This window comes from Cydia fagiglandana, chromosome 6 (assembly GCF_963556715.1).
Source record: "Cydia fagiglandana chromosome 6, ilCydFagi1.1, whole genome shotgun sequence".
NCBI classification, from domain to species: domain Eukaryota; kingdom Metazoa; phylum Arthropoda; class Insecta; order Lepidoptera; family Tortricidae; genus Cydia; species Cydia fagiglandana.
This window is the reverse complement of record NC_085937.1, coordinates 1,585,469-1,602,157: the sequence shown is the minus strand read 5'-3', so window position 1 is coordinate 1,602,157 and position 16,689 is coordinate 1,585,469. Positions and strand designations below refer to the sequence as shown.

At 38.9% G+C, this 16,689-nt stretch overlaps 2 protein-coding genes across 13 annotated transcripts in view; one reads left to right on the top strand and one right to left on the bottom strand.

Moving 5' to 3' along the window:
- LOC134664917 (disintegrin and metalloproteinase domain-containing protein 11) overlaps positions 1–16,689 on the top strand; it is a 733,539-nt gene that overhangs the window by 403,936 nt on the left and 312,914 nt on the right. The gene's annotated exons all lie outside the window — the stretch shown is intronic.
- On the bottom strand, positions 9,692–14,240 carry LOC134664926 (uncharacterized). 2 transcript variants are annotated; one of them, XM_063521649.1, is made up of 2 exons: positions 13,230–14,240; positions 9,692–9,803 (listed from the first exon to the last, which is right to left on the bottom strand). In XM_063521649.1, exons 1-2 carry the CDS (start codon positions 14,054–14,056, stop codon positions 9,791–9,793), a joined length of 840 nt encoding a protein of 279 aa, XP_063377719.1. In that variant the 5' UTR covers positions 14,057–14,240; the 3' UTR covers positions 9,692–9,790. The 2 variants fall into 2 exon arrangements, with proteins under 2 accessions (XP_063377719.1, XP_063377720.1); XM_063521650.1 differs by lacking the exon at positions 9,692–9,803 and adding an exon at positions 11,991–12,893.

Genomic DNA, 16,689 nt, shown 5'->3' with positions numbered 1-16,689 from the left:
TTTAGCTTCCTCATTTTACACTCTAAAACCCTAAACATGATACACACAAGTTTCACTCGGCAAACCTTCAAAGGAAAACTTCTATAACTTGCAAAGCGAAGACTTAGTTTAACTCACTCTATTTAAAAGTTAAAACCGCGGGCGACAGGCAAGCTGTTGTCTAAAGTGTTTATTAAGAAAATCTTAGGTCCCTGTTCGGAAACACTTTAATATAAACTTGGCGTAAAACTATTTGGAGCGGAGTGAGCTCGTGTCATGATTTTAAAGGATTTGTTCGAATTTTAAAGTGTTTGACAAACAGAACGGAGTTGCGGGGCGTTACAACCATGAACTACCCTGTGTTATGATTTTGTATATTTTATGAGCGCGCAATGCTCGGCATCAAGCTCCAAGATCGAGTTAGGAACGTCAGGATTCGACGTCGCACTAAGGTGCAAAGCGTACAGGTTGCGTCATTACCAAACTAGAATGGAGTTGAGCCCAAATGTATCAAAAATATTTTTATACAATTTTCGATTGTGGCCGAATACCGGATGGTTTCTGTGCTTTTGACCTTAAGCTGTTAAAAAATACAATATAGTGGACAAATGTCTAGAAGGTCGTCGTATTTTAGAATAATTTCGCTTCGTTTTTTTCTTCGCAAATGTGATGAAAAGAAAAACATTGTCGAGTCTTTAATTTTCACTTTATATCATTACAGCCTAAGACTTAGACTTTAGACTCTCCTTTGCAATATTTCACTTACCCCCCCCTTCGTTACATAATGTAATACAAACGGGCATACGCGATACATTTCATTTCAATTTTATTGTTGGATGATGAATAATTTCTTCGATCCTTTAATTTTATCCATGGCATTACACTATAGTTACATATTTTCATAATTCAACCCTCCACGCGCTCGCGCCGCGCGGATGACACCTGAATTATGCATCAGCCTGCATTTAACCTACGTGCATGCGATACCAGTACCGTGTTATTCATACCGCTACCGATGTGGTACCGGTAATATCTATTTGCATATCTTCGCTGCTGCAGTTTCGGGGTTAATTTTAATAATAATGTTTGCGTTTCGTGCTAAATATGTTGAGGGATTCAGTTGAATCGTGTCAGGAGCAACGTCTACACATTCGTAATATTATAAGATTTTTTAAAATATGACTCCACAGGAATTTAAATAAATTGATATAATGTTTCCAATAGCAAAAGGACGCATGTGCATTTTAATGGATACTAAATAAAAACTGATTGTTTTGAAAAACTCCCTAAAATCCACAAAACAAAGTACCTTAATGCCTGAAGGCTATTATAGATTTAGTGTAGAAAATGAGTGCGAATCGTGTGAAAATTAAGACAACAGCTATTAAACATTATAAATGTAGTTGTATTTTATGCATATAAATATTTATAGTATTCTATTTATTTAGTCATATGGCACAAGTAGATAACATATAATTAAATTTAAGCAATCAATTAAAATTATAGAGAGGAATATGCCGCCAGCATCCTTGGTACAATGCCTCAAGGGCCTATTTTAGATTTAAGCTGGTTCTTCATTTCTTTTAGTAATACCACTGTATATTATCTTGTTTGATAATAAATTATTTTTCGTTTGTTAACATTTAATAATAACAATAACATCATTATAAATTCAGATACATATTCATGTGTGTACGGCTTAAGTTGCAAGATGTAGCACGTCAGTCCAGGATGAGCTATATTTAGGATTATATATTTTTTAGCCTATGTGTGCCCCACTGCTGGGCAAAGGCCTCTCCTCTCCCTTTCCGATCCTACCTGTGCTGAGCAAGAACCCGCCAACCCCACTGAAATGATATTTAGAATTATAAATATTTATTTAAAAATAACGAATCGTCTTGGGTCGTCCCATTCGTTTTTCGTCAAGTTCTTAAATTAGTCCTATTCTGCTTTCGTCACTCATTCTACATTCGTCACAATCTTCGGTGGCTTTTAATGTAGAATGAGTGACGAAAGCAGAATAGGACTAATTTAATCCGTTAAAATAGTTGTAACTATCGCGGTAATCGAAGACGACATTAAAAGCCACCGAAGATTGTGACGAATGTAGAATGAGTGACGAAAGCAGAATAGGACTAATTTAAGAACTTGACGAAAAACGAATGGGACGACCTAAGACGATACCAAAAATAACTCCGAAAAATAACCATTATAAAATGAGCAAAACTTTTTACACCGTAAAAAATATATTACATCTTCAGCTTGATAAGTGATCTTTTCCAGTCCCTTTGATCCGATATTGAATAATAAAATGAAATAAACCTTTTTCATAAAGTGCAACCGGCATTACGAATTCAGGCTCCATCGCTGGGCCCAATCGCCGCCCGTGCCAACTCTCGTTACGGGCTGAACGGTTTCACAGTTCATTTTTCATCTCATTTTAACACTTTTATTTAGTGTTAAGTCACCCAGCATATATTATATTACACAGTATAACAGCAATATTAGGCACACACATAAACATCACAGCAGATATCCATTTTTATTCGTAAACTCCTAAAATTCTATGCTATAACTAAAAAAAGTACATGTGTAGCTTACTAGTCAAATTTCATATCACGTTTCATGTCACTACACGTTACAAAACAATGTCCCCCGACGCGTCTGTCTGTTTGTGTGTATCCACTCACATGATTGATATTTTTCAGTGACCTCTATAATTATGATAAAATAAGGGTACCAACTGGCAACTACAGTTGCCAAAAGCATGTGAGTAAGTATGTATGTTCGCGATAAACTCAAAAACCACCGAACGGAAGTTCATGTAGATATTTTCACCTGACAATAGAGTGATTCTTAAGGAATGTTTAGGTGGATAAAGAACCGAATCCTCTTTATGGTTTACTCAATATTTATATACCTACAGGTTGGACAAATAAGATGTATACCTACACATTGTTTTTAAAAAATAACTATACTAAGTGAAAAGTTAGTAAATATTTTTTACAAATATATTATTCAGGGTTGGCAATTACAATAGGAAGATATTTTCTGCAAAATATCTACCTCTCTCAAAAATTTTACACGAATGTTTGTGTTGTTTAAAACACTTATTTTACTCGATTAATTTCGAGAAACAGTGACAGTGATTGGCACCCAAATTCCCCAAATTTTGCACTCCTGACCTATTTTTGTGGGAATATCTAAAATGACGTACCTATTTATAACAAGCTGGTGAAATTTAAACAGTTAAAACATACCATCTGATACATAGTTACTAAAACAACGCCGAAAATGCGCGAAAATATGCTGAAAATTGTGATGAGCGGGCTCACGTTTGCCTGCTGTTGGAGGTGGACATTTGTCAGACGTTCTATTCCGTATATATTTACTAACCCTGAATAAAATATAAAAAATCCTTCATAATTTTTGAACTTAATATGTATAGTAAATATTTAAAAAACAAAATGTATATTCTTTTTATTTGCTCATGCATGCATGCATGTATATGCCAAGTAACTTGTGACCAACAAAACATGAGTGACAATATAATTAATTTTAATATCACTCTAAAAGAAACGCTTTAATTAAATTATATATTAACAAATTGTGCTTGTTACCCCAAATAACAAGTACACTCAAAAGGGTAACTCTGACACAGAGACGTCTGACTTCACTCCCAGATTGTTAGTAGTTGAAATTTTAAATTGCTCAAGTCGACAGTTGAGGCATCCGAGCACTTTCAAAGAGTTGTGACTTGCTACCTTGAAGTTCTGAAGTCTTGAATAACGTAAGATTTAGGTACTTGAAGTATCTTGTCAAGTCTTTTATAGTGTTTGCAAGCACTTTGAATGTTGTAGGTACAAAGCAAATTCTCTTTTGGATATTAATTTATTTATTTTGTTCTTGGAATGGTACAAGTACATTCAAGTTGATTCTTTACTTTGCTTTACGTCCAGTTGAGTATTTTATCTTATTTCGTACAAAAAGTATCCTAATAATATATCTTTCAGTTTTATGAAATCATAAAATATATTATTTGTAATTAAACGTAGGTACATATGAATAAATTAACACGGTAATTACATTATACCTTCATTATACGCGGTATAATCCGTAAAAATAGTTGTAACTATCGCGGTAATCGAAGACGATATTAACACGGAACTTCCAATAAAGGAATATTTCAGTTTAAAATTGCAGAAATAAAATATAAGTTAAGTAAATTAAGTTAATTCCAATGTTATTTTGCCTATATAAGAGATACTTACTTACTTACTTACTGCCGTGGCGCAGCGACCCGAAGTGGATCTTGGCCTCTGACACAAAGGAACGCCATGCTTCTCTGTCTAGCGCCGTTTCTGTCCAATCGACGGCACCGAGCTCGTTCAGATCTTTCACGACCCCATCGCACCAGCGATACCTAGGACGCCCAACCGGTCGTCGACCATCCGGACGGCCAGAGTACGCTCTCCAAACCGCTCGATCTTCACCCATACGGACCACGTGCCCGAGCCATCGGAGTCTTGAGGCTTTCGTTTCTCCTACTATATTGGGCTCGGCCCCTAGATCTTCGATTTCCTGGTTCCTGCGTATCCTCCACGAGCCATCTTCTCCGCGAGCCATCTTCTCCCAGTATCTTCCGGTGGATCCTCCGTTCAGCCACCAGCGTATTCCTCTCTTTGTGTTAGGGTCCAGGCTTCGCATCCGTACATCAAGATCGGTATATAAGAGATATTTAAATATATTCAAAACAAAATAAAATACGTATTAACATACGTTTATCAGCTCAGAACTCGGAGTAATTAACAATGGAGCCCAGTGGCGGATTTGCAGTCTTTGCCGCCCTAGGCCCCAAGCCTTGTAGCCGCCCCTTTCTCAGCATCAGCACCCATCATATTGACTACATTTAGATCAGGCAACGAAAAGATATATTATAGAGGGAAATGCTTTGGACACATTTTTTACTTACAATTAGTAAATTTTTTGGACTCGTTAGAAGGTGAACATATGAAAAGTCCCCTTGAGCGGGGGTTTGGTTTGAAGGTCACATTTTCGCTTATTATATCTCAGAAACTATACGTCCTTGTGACATGAGAATAGGAAAAAAATAAGCAAATACTTTTTCATTTTAAATGACAGTTTTACCAATAACATTGACTTTTTATGTACCTACAAAAAACATTAAAAAAATCTAAAAAAGAAACAAAAAAACATTTTTTTGCCTATTTTGTTGAATAACTGCTAAACTATTTATCCTAAAATTATAAAAAAAATATTTGAGATTCTTACAATGAGCTCTTTGATTTGAATATGTAACACGATATAGTTTCAAAAACTTTATTTTTAAATTTTCTCATTTACCCCCCAAAAATGGCCTCCATTTTAAAATTCATTTATTTACGTTACACATTCATCTTTGGGTCACAAACTTACGTATGTGTGCCAAATTTGAGCTTAATTGGTCCAGCAGTTTCGGAGAAAATAGGCTGTGACAGACGGACAGCCAGACGCACGAGTATAAGGGTTCCGTTTTTTCCTTTTGGGGTACGGAACCCTATAAACGGGGAACAAGGCGCGAAGGCGTCAACAATATGCGAAATCGACGCCACACTCGTGTTCGCGGCTTCGCGCCGCGATTCACGCACATGTGTGCCCTCCAGATATCATAAAAATTGTAGCTTGTAGCAAATTTAACCAACATTCATTTTAGAACGCATAGTTTCCGAGATATAAGCGAAAAACTGAAAAATGTGACCTTCAAACCTCTCTCTTCCCCCTGCTCAAGGGCTACGGCCGGGGACTTTTGATATGTTCACCTCCTAGATAGTCCAAATAAAGTTAGGTACAAAGTCAAAAATTGTGTTTCAAGCATTTCCCTCTATAGGTACCTTTTTTTGAGAATTCGTTGCCTGACCTAATTTTGAGTTATTTTTTGTTATTATCAGCGAATTTATTGTCACAATTTGCCGCCCCTAATATTTCGCCGCCCTAGGCCCGGGCCTACTGTGCCTTATGGGAAATCCGCCACTGATGGAGCCGCCATTAACAGGCGTTCTCCTCTGTCGAAAATAGGCGGCCAATGGTCAACCACATGTCAACCATATATATGGACTGACGTTTATCTGACATGACGTACCTATACATTTGATGTGCCCCTCCCCCGCAAAAAACGGCAGACTATTTAGTAAAAGTACTGAAAATTTTAGACATGGCGTCTCCATTGGTTATATCCTCTAAGGCTCAGAATGAATATCAGATCTCTCAAACAATGATTGGCGCCAAACATTCCCAAAGCGTATTGTTTGTTCCTATAACATCAATGGAAATCAATCTCAAATTATACATGACGGTAAACAAAGACGAAAAATACCATTAACGTAAGCGAATACGTCAAAATCAAAGCCCGAGTTGCATTCCAAGCCCCTAACTTAACTTAAAGCTGTGACCAGTATAAGCGCTCCCTGCGAATAAGCAAAGTTCTTACGAAACTCTAGGTCTCATTACATTGGTAGTTTTGAGAACTCGATTCTCTCGCGCTCGTAAATCTATGGTAATGCCGCCTGGAGTCTCGTTTACGTTTAATGGAACAATGCATCATTCGCCGGGAGCGGCACTAGGCGTTCTCGCTAGGAGTGAGTCGCGATCCGGGCGAGAAACAGAGCGTGAGTAACGCAGCGCGCAATCCAGACACAGATGGAAGCAGATGAACTAGTTCTATGAACAAGTGACAGAGACAGTGTTTTTTTAAATTTTTCTTTATTTCGAAGCACTGTGGTGTCGTTTGCAGACGATTCTGCTTAATATAACATTAATCTAGTTCGATGGATGCTGATAGCAAATCGTATCAGTTACCCGATCCAATTAGACATTGTTTGTTAGTTTGTGCAGATATATTGGAGCGCCTGAGTTGCTAAAAAATATCTGAACATGCGCTGTAACGCCATGACGATTAATAAATGATATTCTAATGATGTAAATCTAGCTATTACATGGCAATAATGACAACGATATGGGCTCAACCACTGTCAAAGACACAGATTTCATTCCAATAAGGTTTATTTTTGTTAATATTTATTTATAGTCTTGTGCAAATTTATTTGAATTTTACATATTTTATTTGAAAACTTATTTTACGTTGTCTCCAAAAAATATAATGTTAAAAAAATACTAATAATAACAATTAATGGAAAATTACTAGTTGACTACGTCTATTTTGCCAAAATGAACGCCTAGCAAAATAGTACTTGTGGCAAAATAGAACTGGTACTTACTGAAGCATCTGCCGCCATCGGTTGTGTAGGTAATACCGCAGTCATTGTGACCGTAACTGGAGCGCGTAGCAGCCGCCTCTGACTCCCTTGGACTATTTAGAATACCTCATCTTTGTTTGTACTGAAGCATCTGTTTTCAGCTGTGCCGGTAAAAGTTAAGGCTAACGTAAAATTGTAGAAATCATAATTAATTGTTACACGTTTTTTCAAAGGTATGAAGCTATGAAAAAAAAACGCGTGGAATCAAAATTATATTTACAAGGGCAGACCGGTTGACTCTAAGAAAAACTTAAGGTGTTGAGATACCTAAAACGTAAATCCAACCCGATCGTAAAATTTTCCGTCGCAAGTCTCGCACGACGGGCCATATCTTTTGTTCCTTTCTAATTTGCAGGACTATTTTCGACGATTCGAAACTTTGAAGTGCCATTGTGGGTAAAATTCGACAATTTAACATCACCCTAGTTGTCAAGATATGTAATGTTAGTTAATGTAATGTACTGGTACTGGTACCTATTACCTAATTCATTTACCTATAACCTATAAGTTTATCGCATGTTCAATATTGCTCACATATACAAGACACTTATATAAGTTGTGGTTACCTATAATTAGATAAGCATCAGTCATGATTGTTATATAGATTTAAGAGCATGTAAGATGTATTATCTGTTGGTAATCCTAAATAAAGAAAATAAAATAAATAAAAATCCGTCGCACATGTCTACGCTTCACTCATTCGCTCCGTGCAACCACGCCAGCTCTGCTAGCGGACGCCCTCACTGCTATTTACCGAAATGATGATGTTCTATGACTTAATATTCAATTTCAAGCACTTAAGACCCTGAGATGGTTCTGCAAAGTTCATCAGTCCAAGTCCTAATCTTGTGCTGAAACCATTGACTACCGCTCGTAGACAGCGTATTGCATAGCATAAACGACGAGATGACTATATATATAGTGCCGTCGTGCTTACTATTCACTGATATTTAGTAAACCTCATTCAAAGACATGAGGATCAAAATCAGAAAATCCACATGTGATCCGAAAACTCATATGTGTTGATATTTGTATTTTATTTACAGAAGTACCTACCATTTTAGAGTTTACCTTATTGGTCTAAGGAATAAGTGGTATTTTAACCTGTAGGTTGTATCTAAACGTGAAACGCGGTCTTATAGGTATTAATTTAGTATGGTAACCCCTATGTATATCCTACCGACTGCACAATTTTGACGTTAAGAAATACGTGGTTGGATCAAGACTCTCATTAATTTATTTTTCTTACCCACATGCATAGTAAGAATAATCGCACTCCACCCACAGTGTCCTCAAGTCGTCTGTGTGCTACATCGAGCAGTCCGCGATCTGTAACAGAAACTCAAACGATAGGATTAGTCCGGCGCAGACAAATTCGGTTTGGGGACACCTCCCTTGTAATGGAGGCTGTCCAAACAATAAAGAGGAAGTTATTATAAAGTGAGATGGTGGGGCAAAACGGGATGTTCATCATCTATAAAATTATGTCTATCTATACGTCCCTCTTTTTAGTTCTTCTCAAAGAACACAAAGGATCATATTAAACTGAAACACTTAACCTCCTAAGGCCCAAGGTCCTACCTATAGTACCTCTTCAGTTCGATGAAATTTAAATCCTATTCAATTGGACAGAGTCGCTTTTGCTTTGTTTCGTAAAATTTTCCAACAACACAAAATCAACTTTAGTTCCTACACTGTAGGTTCAGATTTCTATGGCAAATTTTGGGCTTTTCATTTGTATGGCTGGGCCTTAGGAGGATATTTCAAAAAATATATATCAGTACGAATTAAAACAAAAATATTACTTTGTGAATTAATAATAACGTCAAGTCAATTCAGTCAGTCAATCAGTGCTAACCCGTTAATTACTGGCTACTATTGCTTTCTCTTTTCATGCAATTAATGTACACAAGTTAGAATGAATTAATTATTTATCATTACACATTTGAACACATATGGCTACCGGTTTTGACGCTAAATGCCCAACGCTCGGCAACAAACATTTCTAAATACATTTTACCTTAATTTTATTTGCATCCTATACAGTTGCAGTCATCTCCAATTAGGCTAATTCTTAGTTTATAACGTATTCATGGAATCATCCTTTGTAAGCCGAGATGAGCTGAACACAATGGGCGACTCTCCCCAGTTAATTGCGCTTGGAATAATTTCTGTGAATGGGAAACATTGGATAGATTATTGTGATATGTAAGAAAGGAAAAGCTCTTTTGTTAGGTCTTATTAGTTTCAATCTTATAAAACTAATCCGGTCGCATTGAAAGGCAAATGATAGGCAATTGAATCAAAATAACTTGAGCATTATTAGATATTTTACTTAAATAGAATTCGAGATTGTAAAATTGAGGTATATGCAAGTACTTAAGTGAAACAACCGGCTCTGATAGATGCTCGTTTATTACTAGTCATTGTACAGTACAAGTAGCCGCGCCTGTGTGCGTGCGGACGCACACATGCAAATACACCACATTTCTCCACCTTTAATTGTAAGACCTGCCAATGGAATAAACAATACATCAGTATTTTAATACTACCTAATAAGTACCTATAATAACTAACAGACACAACATAATAACATTAACTCTTATAACTAATCTTTTTATCTCTGGGCCTTAAATTCGGTCTAGTAATTGTCGGACGCGGCGGCGGCAACCGCGCGTCGGTAGTGACGGCCGGCGCAGGCGCCTCCTCCGCGGCAGGTGCGACCGCCGCCTCCGCGACCTCCGGAACCTCCGCGGCCGGCGCGCGCGGCTCCTCAACTTCCTCCTCCTCCCCTGAAAGCCCTGTATCATACTCATCGGCCTCATCGCTCACTACGTCACGCGGCTGTACATCTGCCTGTGAGGGACTGTCGGCCCGGGGGGAGGGGGACGGAGGTGACACGCACGCCGCCGGGGGCGCGGGGGCAGCCGGAGCTGGCGGCAGCTCGACTGGTGGTGACCACGAGTCCTCGTCAGCCCCGGCATCCCCGCTTACATTGATGACGTCAGATTGATCACCTGTATACCGAAGCATTTGATCTACGTGGCGTCTACATACAGTATTGTTAGTATGCACATAAATCAAAAACATTCTGTTACCAATTTTATTTTGAATGGTGCCTAGAACCCAAAACTCTTTTTTTTCGGTGAACCATTTAACCCATACTTGATCACCGACATTAAATTTTCTACAGTCGTCAATAACAGTTTTGTCAATATTATCTTTACATTCATTAACATCTGGTATCACAAGATCCAACCGTGATCTTAAATTACGGCCCATCATCAAACTCGCTGGAGTTTGACCCGTGGAACAATGGGGAGTATTACGGTACTCGAATAATAAACCCATCAGTTTATCCTCAACTTGTGACTTATCTGTTTTATCTATACATTTAATCATCTTTTTACATGTCTTCACAGAATTCTCGGCCTGACCATTGCTGGCCGGGTGATAAACTGGAGAAGTGACGTAACGAATGCCATTCATTGCACAAAAAGAATTAAATTCGGCAGAATTAATTTTAATATCATTGTCAGATACAATGACATTCGGTACGCCATATCTGGAAAATATTTCCTTAAGTTTACATATCAGCGCTCGAGTAGTTGTACCTTTGTCCATTAATAGACACTCTAACCATTTACTATATGCGTCTATGACAATTAAGTAAACTTTCTGATGAATAGACATGTAATCGATATGCACCCGGTACCAGGCAGAGGGAGGACGCGGCCAGGGCGCCGGAGCGGCGCGGGGCGGGGCGGCGCGCACGGCCACGCACGCGGCGCATGAGCCGATCCAGCGCTCGATGTCGCCGTCAATGTTAGGCCACCACATCTTACCGCGCGCGACGCTTTTTGTCTTGACAATACCTAGATGTCCAGTGTGCAATTCACGTAACAGCTGATCTCGAAATACTGTCGGAATAACCACCCGGTGACCGCGGAAAAGAATACCATTATCTTTTTGTAAGTCCGTTTTGCATCTAAAATAAGGTAGAATAGATGGACAACTTATCTTTCGCGGCCAACCGATACTCATATACTTAAAAACTTTTTTTAATGTGGCATCATTTCCGGTAGCCTGTCTTATTTTATCAGCTGTCACGGGAGTCACACTTTCATCTAAAAAATTTAAATAAGACACCTCATCGTTATCTTCGTTATGCTCGTCATTGCCCATATTAGGCAACGGCGCACGAGAAAAATAATCAGCTACGAGATTATTCGCACTACTTATGTACTGAACCTTATAATTATATGCCGATAAAATAATTGCATATCGCTGTAGCCGGGAAGCGGTCATGACAGGAATGCCGTTATTTTTGCCGAAAATGGACAACAAAGGCCTATGGTCGGTTTTTAAAACAAACGGATTTTGCCTTCCATACAGGTACTGGTGGAACTTTTTAACACCAAAAATGATTGCCGCAGCTTCTTTCTGAAGTTGACTGTAATTCCTCTCGCTAGCGTTGAGCGAGCGCGAGGCGAACGCGAGGGGGCGCTCGGCGCCGGTTGCCGGGTCGCGTTGTGCCAGAAGGGCACCTAACCCGCCTGGTCCTGCATCCACACTAAGCACTGGCTGAGCCTCCGGGTCAAAATGAGCCAGCACCCGCTCGGAGCCCAGCTCCTTTTTAACTGCATGAAACGCCTCTTCTTGTGAACGTCCCCACTCCCACTTGGCCTCCGCGCGCAGTAGCTCGTGTCTCTACACTTAACATGTTCGACGCGTTCGGTATGAAACTACGGTAATAATTTACGAGTCCTAAAAAACTCTTTACCTCCGTTACATTAGTCGGCCTTGGTGCTTTATGAATAGCTTCCACCTTTGTTTTTGACGTTTGTAAGCCATTCTTATTAATAACGTAGCCTAAATAAGTTACACTATCACCTAAGAAAACACATTTCTCTTTCTGTAACTTTAAACCTGCATCGCTAAACCTAGTCAAAACCTCTCGCAATCGCGCCAAATGGATTTCGTTCGTCGGTCCCGTTACACACACGTCGTCCAACCAACAGCTGACTCCGTCAATACCTACCAACAGCGACTCCATAGCGCGTTGAAAAATAGCAGGGCCGTTGGCGAGACCATAAACTAGCCTAGTATATTTATAAAGACCCTTCGTGGTGCTAATGGTCGTAAGCGCCTGAGAGCTATCAGACAAAACGAACTGATTGTACGCGTTGCTAAGGTCTAATTTCGTGTAACTTTCACCACCGCCTATTTTAGCAAAAACCTCCTCTATACGCGGCATCGGGTACTTATCGATAACCATGTCTTTATTTAACGTGACCGAGAAATCTCCTGCAATTTTGACTTTGCCATTTTCCTTCAATACAGGCACGATAGGCGTTGCGTATTCTGAAAAATTAACCGGTACGAGTATACCTAAATCTACCAGCCGATCGATTTCTTCCTCTACCCGTTTTTTTAGAGCAAACGGAACTGGCCGCGGTTTGAAAAACTTAGGTTTAACGTTCTCTTTCAATTGCAAGTGGACTTTGAACTTATTAAATTCGCCTAACCCTTCTTCGAATAAACTACTAAATTGATTTAACAACCTTATTACCTCACTCGAGCTCTGATTAATGTTGACATCTGTAACAAATTTGTTGTCTACAGTGAATGACAAATTAAACTTTGTCATAAAATCACGGCCCAATATTGGCGGTCCGCCGTTTTTTATAACGTAAATTTTTAACAATCGTTCTTTTGACATAAATTTTACTTTCGCAACGAAAAAACCAATGGGCGTTATTTTATGATAATCGTATACACATTTTTAGATCACTTTTATATAATGAAACATTAGGGAACATTTCCTTGTATAATTTGTCATTAATAATGGTCGCACCGGAGCCCGAGTCCAGTTCCATGTTCAATTCAAGGTCATTAACAGATACATTAATTAATATTGGCTTATAATTAACGTACCTTAAACTAAGAAGTTTACATTCCTGGCAATTATCGCAGTCTCCACCTTCTGCCGAGAACTCTGTCGCTTCAACATTGTTCACCCGACACTTGGACTGCTTCTTGGAAGTACACACTTTCTTGAGGTGTCCCTTTTCACCACACAGCTGGCACCGGTAGGACTTGTATCGGCACCTACTCTCGTCGTGGCTCCTCATACCGCACACCGAGCAGGTCCTCGCCTCGGGATCCCGGCGGCCGGCGGACGGCTGCGCGCCCGCCCGGTACACCGGCTCCTGCTTCACGGTCACGGCCACCGCGTCTGCACGCGCCTTCTGCGCGCACTCCGTCTGCTGTGCCAGCTCCATCGCCTTCGCCAGCGTGAGCGTGGAGACGTTCTGCTCGAAGAGTCGCTCGCGCTCCTTGCCGGCGCGTAGCCCCAGCACGAACTTGTCCAGCAGCAGCATGTCCAGCGAGACTCCAAACTCGCAGTGTACGGCGAGTCCTCTGATCCTAGCCGCCCACTTCTCGACACTCTCCCCCACGTCACGCGTTGCCTCGTAAAATTTGCTCTTATCAGCAAAGGTACACCTCTTTGGAGTAAAATGACCGTCGAGCACCTTCAACAGCTCGTCATACCCAACTTCTTCTACCTTTTTTGGGTACACAAGGTTCTTCAATAGCCGGTATGTATCGTCATGCAGATGGGTCAATAGCAATGCCTGTTTCATCTGATCTTTAACTTCGTTTAAAACAATGAACTGCTTCAAACGACTACTGAAAATTTCCCATTCTTGGGTATTATGGTCAAACTGACTTAAATTCCCGATAGAAGTTTTAGTAGCCATAATTATAACGGTTATTTTAAATACACACGCGGGTAAGACGCGGATCGTCGCCAGTGAGGTATATGCAAGTACTTAAGTGAAACAACCGGCTCTGATAGATGCTCGTTTATTACTAGTCATTGTACAGTACAAGTAGCCGCGCCTGTGTGCGTGCGGACGCACACATGCAAATACACCACAAAAATACTTAAAGACGAGAAGAAGATAGGTATGTGGACTTTATGTCTACAAAATATTTTAACGGTAATATTTGTAGATAGATACTGTAACACATAAGAGAACTAAAATATCAATTGAAGTAAAATAATTTAAATTCGAAAGAAAACACAGGACCTGGAGTAAAACAAATGTAAAATAATCGATATTAAACTTTCGTGAGATATATTTCGAGCCTGAGGAAGGACCTCCGACGGGCCCGAAACAAATGTAACAAATGTAAAATATATTAGGGAACTTTGTTATTCAGGTAATGCTTACAATTAGTTACATAAATAAACAAGCAAAATAATCATTCATGCAGCAACTTTCACTAAAAATGTAATCTGCATCATCAAAATCGCTTCACATTTCGTTGGAAACGAACAACATTACCAAGTGTCACTGCCGCACGGCGCTCAACCCGGGCCCGTGTTTACAAAGGAATTTTAATCCATTTATGAGACGCGCATTTTCCGACCCTGCTTAACCGATTTCACACCGGCCTACAGGCACATTCAGATTTTAAATACAAAACCGATACCGTAAAACACTATAAGTTATAACATTGCCCTTTCAACATAACTTTGCCTTTCTTCAGAAATTATTCTTTATCCTTTTTATTTTAACCTACTTTTATCTATACCTAGGGTATACATACATATAGAGCCCAATGAAAATATCGAACATGTGAATAACTTTAGGAGTAAAACAGCGCCATCTAGGTCGAGTTGTTCTAGCAACTGAACGACCTGTGTGATTCTGGTTTGATTGCTTTAATGTACAAAATTGTAATTCATTTAGTACGTCTCTTCTTGATAAAAAAGTAGTTCAGAATAATTTAAGTAAGGGTTTACCTCGTTTCATCAGTATAAAAATATCCTTTATTTTGTCAAAGGAATAACAATTACACCTAACAACGCTTGATGACACACCAATATCGGGCAAACTCAATGAAAAGCCTCTTCGAACTGCCAATCAAAATTAATTGCGTGAGCAAAGTGATGCTAAATTAATTTTGATCAGAGACATAATCCAATATTGATGTACCAGGAAACGTCGTAAAAATATCGAGTGGCGAGAAAATTACACGTAGCGTGTAATAGAAACATTTTAATTAGGTGTGCTGGAGATCTTATTAGTAAATTGATGTTGGTGAGATGTGAGACTTTTGAACCCTTTTTTTGGACTTAGCTCATTGTTTTAGCTTCCAGACATTGAAAATTAAGTTTGTGTTTCTATTAGACCTTAGAAGACTCCAAAATAATCTCAATAATAATGACAATGCAACTGTCGTCACATATTCCAAATTGATGACGCGGTATTTATAACGATAAGTACAACGTTTGTCAAAACAGTAAATCACTTAAGCGAGAAACATGAATAATTTTAGTGCCTATAAACATTAAACATCAATTACAAGGTGTACATTAGCATTGCCATTCAGCGAGGGAATGCTGCCAGCATCTTTGGCACAATGCCGTTGGGGCCTTATTTAGACGTATTGTAATTTAGATTAGTTTAGTTTTTAAATTTTAGGTATTAATGTTATTTTAAAGTAGTTTTATATAAGATGGTATTTCAGAGTCATTGTTTGCTGATCAATAAAATAAAAATATAAGATTTACAAGTAAATATAGTTATAACAATGTGCAGCTTGAGAATATCATAGACAAAAAAACATTCCTGAAAACTCAAAATATGACTCAATTTACTACAAACTATTTTAAGCAAAATCTTTCAACGAAGAGTACCAAAAGCCGAGAGAAGTTCTCCAAATTTGGATTCCTAAGACGCACGTTGTTACCAACTGTAGTTCTATTTGTATTTGACGGGATTGTGATTTTTGGCCGGCGCGTGTTTCGCTGCGAGCGTTGACGAGACTGAGATATATTTCTTTTTTAATTAAGCTTGGCGTTCGTTTGTCGAATGTGTTTGACGTGAATGGGGTCACGGGGAATTTCGTTTCTTTCATCTGTCTACTCTAGTAGACATTGGTAGTGATTATCCCAGTCTAGTAATTTTCCGTGCTTCCATCTTACTAATAGCATCACTCTTAACTGGCCAAGGTGGATCTTATGACGTTTTTTGCAATATGTATGTACAACTTGTTTGTGACATTCTATTACAAACTCCTACCTTTTATACCTACCACAAATGATTACCGAGGCTAATCGTATTTATTTTATCAAACTGGCTACTAACTATCGTGTTCCAAATTATGCCGAATTTCAACACAATTCATGCCACTGTTTTTGTGAAACTGTAGTAGGTGAAATATAATTTAAGAACCGACAGTTCACATCACTAATCATCTGTCACAAAAGAATAGTGTGGCGAATTACATTACCTATATTAACAAACATCTAAAATATTTACAAACATCTAAAATATTTACAAACACCAATCCATCCGGGTCACAACGAACAAATTGAAAA

Bases quoted from the DNA above. Each gene is read 5' to 3' on its own strand.
- LOC134664926 (XM_063521649.1), bottom strand. From the start codon at position 14,056: ATGGCTACTAAAACTTCTATCGGGAATTTAAGTCAGTTTGACCATAAT.